This window comes from Nothoprocta perdicaria, unplaced genomic scaffold (genome assembly GCF_003342845.1).
Source record: "Nothoprocta perdicaria isolate Ctin4 unplaced genomic scaffold, notPer1 scaffold_314, whole genome shotgun sequence".
NCBI lineage: Eukaryota > Metazoa > Chordata > Aves > Tinamiformes > Tinamidae > Nothoprocta > Nothoprocta perdicaria.
In genome coordinates, this window is record NW_020455549.1 from 257544 (window position 1) to 264588 (window position 7045).

Sequence of the window (7045 nt, forward strand, 5' to 3'; positions counted from 1 at the left end):
CCCGGTGGCGCCCGGCGGGCTGAAGGGCTCGCCCGCCCGCGTCGCCGCCTCGCCGCCAAACGCTTTGCTCGCCGCGAACTTCCCGCCACGCGGCGGCTCCTCGGCCGCCGGCCGCTTGCCGGCCTTGAAGGGCGCCGCCTCGGCGAAGCCGTTGTGCCCGTAGGGCGACGCCGGGGACGGCTTGGGCGGCTCGTAGCCGTACTTGCCATAGCGCCCCTCGCCACCCGCCTCCTCCTCGGCCTCCTCGGCCTCCTCCTCGTCCACCATGTCGAAGGCCTTGCGCTTCAGCGAGGCGTCCGGCGGCGCCGGCGGCGGGGCCAGGCCAGGGCTCTGGTAGCTGCCGTAGGTGGCGGCGGGGGGCCGGGGCAGCGGCGTGGGCGCCGCGATGGCAGGGGGCAGGTAGGACGCGGCCGGGTGGACGCCGCCGTAGGCCGCCTGTCCCGTGTAGCCGGCGCCGTAGCCGTAGGCCGGGCCGCCACCGCCGCCGCCACCGTAGCCCGGCACCAAGGCGGAGGCCGGCGGCAGCAGCCCTGGCGGGTGGCCGGGCGGCAGCGAGGCCGCCTGGCCGCAGTAGCCGGCGGACAAGTAGGCGCCGCCGTAGCCCGAGCCGTAGTCTTGGGCCGAGCAGGAACTGCCAGCGTAGACGGGCTCGGGCAGCGTGGCCGGCGCCGCGGGGCCGCCGCTCGCCGCCTTGGCGCCGCCCAGCCCCTCATGGCCGGGGCTCAGCCCGTAGGCGCCGTCGGGGCCCGGCGGCCCAGCCCAGGGCTCCCCGTCGCCCTTCTGGCCGTTAAGGGTGGCGAAGGCGGCGGCATCGCCGTAGGCGCCGAGCACGGGGCGCTCGTAGGGCGAGTCCAGCACGCCCGCGTACTTCTCGGCGTACCTCTTGAGCAGGTTGGAGGCCGTCAGCGCCGAGATGTCGTCGTTGGCCCATGCGTAGTTGAAGCGCTGGCGGCCGCCCGCGTACAGGTCGGGCTTGTGCGCCGGCGAGGAGGTGGTGGACGAGACGTCCAGGTGCTGCTCCGGCCACTGGTTCAGGGACTGGGCATGCTCGGGTGACCAGTGCATCTTCGACAGACCTACGGGCACAGCGGGCACGGCCCCGTGAGACCCTCCTGGCGCCGCCACGGCGGGCTCTGGCCCCTCCATTGCTCCAGCCCCATGGAATAACCCGGGGCGAATCCAGCACGACGCCTCCGCGGCGCCCCCCTTGCTTGTGCGTCAAGCAGCGCTCCAGGACAGCGGGGATGCCCTGCGGAGCATCCCGGCATTCCCACCTGGCCCTGCATCCCGCGGTGCCCACTGCCGTCCCTCTCTCCCATTGTTATCCCAGCCCACAGGCCCCAGGCCCCCCCTTCCCGCATCCCTCCCCCTGCTCCGGCGCACAAAGGCCCCGGGGCGCGCGGAGCCGGGACCCGGCGCGCCATTCACTCGCCGCGCTCAGCCCTTAAGCCACTTTGTGACCGCGGCACAATTAGATTACTTAATGCTTTAATTGACTTATGTGGCATTTGGACTTCCACTTTGGATATCAAACTTCCACAAGAGGATTTAAATGGCGGCTTGATCCAGCCGCCTCCCGACATTTACTCGCCATTATCCAAGTGCTCCTGGCGACTCCGAGACGGGCGGCCGCGGGAAGCGGCGCAGGGGCCGGAGCAACCTCCCATGGGAGCAACGGGCCCCGAGCTATTAGAGGGTTTGAGGCGGGGGAAATTGGGGGCGAGGTCATTAGCTCCTATGGGAAAACTAACTTTTTTGGGGAACGAAGCAGAGCACCAGGGTTTGGACATGCGTTGCGGGGTGCGAACGGGCGCAGGATGGTCGAAGCAGATCCAGGCTGGAAAGAAATTCCAGAAAGGCTGGAATTGCTGCCCGGGCCGCCCAGTTCGCGTCACAGGGCACCGGCTCCACGCGCCGCCGCAGCCCCACGGCCGCAAAGCCCTAAAACCCCCCGAGCGCCGGGCGCAGCGGGGGCAGGAAAGCCCAAACGGGCCCCCCCATCCCCGCGTGCCTAAAACCAAGCGGCGTCGGAGCAGGGGGAGGGCGGCGGGCGCAGGAGAAGTTGTCAGGGCTCCGCAATGCGACGTGAATGAGCCCTGCGAGCGGCACAGATGTTTCAATGCTCCCCTTGGCAGTGTGAGAAAATTACTGTCCAGTGACCAAATGGCCGGGCAGTTTCCCACCCTCGCGCAGGGCCGGTCTGCAAAGCGCAAGACAAAAGGAGGGCGGGGGGGCCGCCCGGGGGAGAATCCCATTGTTCCCTCCCGCTCTAATTATGGAAATCTCGTTAATCTATTCAGCAGCAACCCTGACCTGGGCTTTTGTTAGGGGGCTCTTGAGCTGAGGGCGTCCAACTGGCGGGCGGTTTGCACGGGAGCCGGCGGGGGGAAGCTCAGGCTCTTGGGGTGCTCGGGATCCCGGGGAGCGTCCCGGCGTTGCCGGAGGCTCCGGGTGGATGGCGGGAGCAGGATGCGCTGGGCGGCGCTTGGAGCGCTCTGCACGGTGGCGCTTGCAGCCCGAGCTTGCGGAGCCGCTGCCCCACGCGCTGCCGCAGCGATCCGGCCTCGCCGAGAGGGACGGGATGGGACGGGACGGGACGGGATGGGACGGGACGGGACGGGATGGTCTTAGAGGCCACACGCTCCTGCACTGCGTCTCCCTCCTGCCTTGCTGCTTCTGCCCCTCACGAGCCAGCAGAGCAGCCCACCCGACGTGTCTGCCCTGAGCGCTGACAAATCCTGCCCACGCACATCCCTTGGGTCGCCAGCGATTTTCCAAGCCGGATTTTGCTCCCGAGGAGCCCGGCCCCAGCACCCACAGGCTGAACCACGATGCCGCTCGTGCAAGTCCTTGGCTGTCCCCACGCGCGGCCGCATCCGCACGGATGCGTTCCAGGCGCCGCAGCTCCCACGGGCGGCCCGGGCAGCGGCACAACCGGAGCCGCGCGGAGCTCCTGCTTTCGCCCTGCACTACCGGCGCCGCCAAGCACACGGCAGAGCAGCCTGCCAGGGAATCGCCCGTGCAGGCAGCGGGAGGCAGCGGTGCAGGTTTGGGGAGCGAGGCATGTCCTAATGCAAGAGGCTTCTCCCAGGCCTGTCCCTTCTCACGAGAACTGGGCGAGCAAAGAGCAAGGAGAATTAAACCCAGGGCAGATATAGTGTGATTTTCACCCCTGATGTTCACAGAAAAATGGGTTTGGGGCCCGCACAGGGCACAGCCAAAGCGCAGTTTCCTCTGGGGGCATTTGCGGAGGACGAGGCCTCGATGCCCCTCGCTGTCCCCCCGGATTCCTCCCAGCTCGGTGCACTGCGGTCCACAAGCACTGCAGCTTTGCAGGGATGGGATCCCTGGCAAATCCACGGGGGAGCCCTTTGTGCGGCACGTTTCCCGTCCCCACCCGGCCGCACGCACAAAGGGGAGGCCGCGATCGCCATCAGCGCAGGGTCAGCGTACAGATGTTAAAAGGATTTAGGCTAAATGCGCCGCATCCCGCTCGTGGAGGCCGGGGGCTCCCTGGCCACTCCGGCCACTCATATATCAAGTGCAGAGCAGCTGGACCCCCGGGCGAAATGGAGCCTGGCCGAAGGGCCATTTCCCATCTGTGCTGCTCCGGGATGCGGCCGGACAATAAAAAATTCATACGTATCCGCCTGGGCGGCGGCAGCTGAGCAGCCCCCATCTGTCAAGCGAGACGGCGCCCGGCCGCTGAATGTCCCGGCAGTCCCTGATCCCGGGAATGGCAAGGAGGGAGGATGCTGCTAGGGATTCACTGGCTGAGAATGACCGAGACCGAGCAATTTTGCTCTGCGTTTGGACATCTTAAAATGGACAGGGTTTGGTTGTATCAGGGTCACCGCACACCAGCCTTTCTTCATCCCAATCCTTGCAGTTCCCCAGGCTGGTGCAGCCGGGATCTCCCCAGGGATCCTGCCAACACGGATCACTTTGGGCGCTGCATCCTGGCGGCTCCTGGTTCCTCGGCGTGCTTGGCACAAACCGCTGCCCTCATGGCTTGTCCGCTGCTGTGGTCCACGGCCACTGCTTTCCAGGTCTCCTCAGGATGCTCTTGAGATGCTGGAGAGCCTTCAGCTCCAGATCCAGCCCAGATCCCCCGCAGGACCAAATCCCGCTGCCGCGGTGACATTCCTTGATGTGCCGGGAGCTCCCTGGGGCCCGGCCCCTTTTCAGGGGATTGCATCGCAGGCGAAAATCCATTTCTAATCAGCAAAACAATTTCCCCAAACAGACGCAGCCCCATAAAAAGGTCAGGAGGGCAAATGGGCCCTATTTGCATGCAATTTGCATAACGAGGTTCCCGGCGGCTCCCGCTCCGGCATCCCCGGCGAAGGGGGCACGATGGCACTGGCACCGTCCCTGCTGCCGATGCTTCCCCAGGTCCGGCGGCCAGGGCCCTGCAAAGTCCAGCTGATACCTGCACCAGCCCTTGCTGGCCAGAGAGCATCCCAAAATCCCACGGGGAATTCACAGGGAAAAGCAGCTCCTCATGCATCAGCTAAGGCTGGCGGCGCAACACGGAGTCTGTGGAAAACGGAGGATTTTGAAGGCGTCTCTCTGGTTCATCTCTGCTTCAATGGAAACCACTCGGCAAAGTGGGAGCTCCCTCAAAAGCCAAATCGCTGCTCGGGTGGTTTTCCCAACAAAGTGCCAACAAGAAGATGCTTTTCCCTCCTGGTGCTTCCCAGTGGAGCTGAGCCTGGAGCGGGAGCATCGGGGCCTCTCCCCGTGGCTTTTGTTTGCACAAGCCCTTCGGACTCGCTGACTCCGATTTTAAGCAGCCTGGGAAGCCGCGGCCCCTCTGGCATTCCCGGTGCTAATGGATTTCCCAGGAGTTGCCGGCGTGGTGCTTTCCCAGCTGGAAATGCCCGGCTGCACCTTTGCACATGAGGATGGACAGACGGTCCGAGGACGGACGGACCAACCTGGTTTGCGCTCCACGATGTGGCGCTCCAGCAGGTTTGCACAGCTCCAGCTCCGGGAGCGTTTCCAGCAGCGGCAGGATGGGCAACAGGATCCAGCATCCAGGTGAATCGGTTTAACTCCCGTCAGGTTGCAAAAGCAGGAGCAGGAGGAGGGTTTTACAAGCTCCAACATCGCACAGCAAAATAAATTGCAGTGCAAGGAGCTGCGGCACCGGCATTGTCCGTGCCCGGCACGATACAGACCGGACAGCCCCAAAGGGGAAGGGAAAAGGGGAAAATCGCTCAATTCTGGCCTGGATTCGGAGCCCGGAGCAGTGGGAGAACAGCCCAAACAGGACTGCAAGAACTCTTGGCAGCGGGATCCCACCGGGATGAGCAGCGCCGCTCCGAGCCCGCAGCCTGCACGTCCGGCTGCAAGCCCTGGTGCAGGCAGCAAGGGCACAGGCTTCCCCCCGCTGATTCCCAGGAATGGGAATGGGGAGAGCGGGACAGGCTGCCCGGGGCTGCTGCGAGCCACGCGCTCGCTGGAGCTCACCAAACTCGCCCCAAGCGGCGTGTTTCCAAGGGCAGGAACCCGGGGGTCAGCGTGGCACAGGGGTCACCATCGCTTCTCTGGACGCATTAACGTCATCCGCGGGGAAATTCCCTCCTGGAAAGCGGGCACAAACCAAGCGTTCCCGCCGTCGCTAATTGTGGACTGGGGCGCCGCAAAGACGAGGGTGCACAGGACATGGACACGCGCCCAGGTGGATTTTGCAACGCTGCTGCGGGGGACACCATTAAAACAGGACCATGTAGGAGGTTTTTATTCCTTCCGTTATTGCAGGATCCAGCCCAGCTTGGGAGGCCAGCACCTCGGCAGGGCTTTTTGCTTTCCCCTTTCCGCAGGGGGAAGAGGAGGCAAATTAAGTGTCCAAGCCGTAAATAACACAGGAAAAAGGGGCAGTGCTGGCCATGGGATGGGGCAATGAAGCGCAGGGCGAGTGGCACCACCTTGCCCGAGTGGCACCGCTCCGAGCCAAGGGTGCTGCCAAACACGCTTGCGAGAGGGAACAACCCAGGGAAGCACCAGGAGCTGATCGGCGTCTGCTAACGGGATCCATATGGCCCCCAACCCGCTCACTGTTTAACCCAAATGATAATGGCAAAAGGCAGGAATGCGGCGGGGGCCCAGCGAGAACAAAGGCCGCGGCCAAACCCTCCCCGCGGCCCAGGCAGGGCGCGCGCGGGGACGGGGCGGCCGCCAGCACGGGGGGACCTGCCGCTGCGCTCCGCGCCTCCCCCCGGATCCGGCCTCGCTGCGAGAAAACAACCGGGGGCATTTCTGGAAAGCCGGGAAGTTTGCAAGTGAAACTCGGTCTGTCAGCAGGAAAAGGGGGGAAAAGCCCTGCCAAGAATGAACACGGACGTTTTCATAATCAATAATAAACTTTAAACACAAGCTGCGCCTCAGCACCGCGGGGGATGTGAACAGCGAGCCCGGCGCTCTCAGATCCCTGGGGGATTCAGCGCCGGGTGTTTCCGTTAGTCCCGGTCCGGCGGCTTTGCGGGGAGCCCGACGCAGCACCGGCCACCCCGCGCAAACGTCAACGAGCTGCTGCCAAAGAGCCCTACACGAACCGCCGAGCGCCACGGGCCGCTCGCGCCGCTCGGTGCCCGAAGGCTCCCGCGGGCACGGGAGGCACCACCGGGCATCTCCGGAGCGCGGGACCCCGCACCGGGCGCGCGGAGCGGAACTCGGGGCAAACCCCGCTAGGAGCCGCCGCGACTTATTGTGTCCCGCGAGGCTCGGTCCCGAGCGCCGCTCGCCCCGGGGCTCCGCCGCGCTCGCCACCGAGCGGGGGACCCCCGGGCACGGCCACGGGAAGGGCGCTGGATGCCGAGCCAGAAAGCGGGGGGCGTCCCCGAACTTGCTGCTCTTTTTCCTTCCCTTTTGCTCTTTCTCACCCCTCGCCCGGGCGGGCATTGTTCGGCGCCGCGGCCACGCCGCCCTGTCACCGCTCCTATCGCCGCTATCGCGATCCTTTCTTTCCTTTCTGCCTCTGCGGCGGGCGGAGCGGGCGGGCGGCGCCGCCGCGGGGCTCCCCCCGCGCCCCCCCGGCCCC

The 7045-nt window shown here is 65.7% G+C and overlaps 1 protein-coding gene across 1 annotated transcript in view; it reads right to left on the bottom strand.

Annotated features, from left to right (window-relative positions):
* The window catches only part of FIGNL2 (fidgetin like 2), a 2049-nt gene extending 984 nt beyond the window's left edge, over positions 1-1065 (bottom strand). Inside the window, exon 1 of the mRNA XM_026042808.1 lies at positions 33-1065. Within this exon, the coding sequence (XP_025898593.1) occupies positions 33-1065 (1033 nt within the window). The remainder of the gene's footprint in view (positions 1-32) is intronic.
* Positions 1066-7045: the final 5980 nt, after the last annotated feature.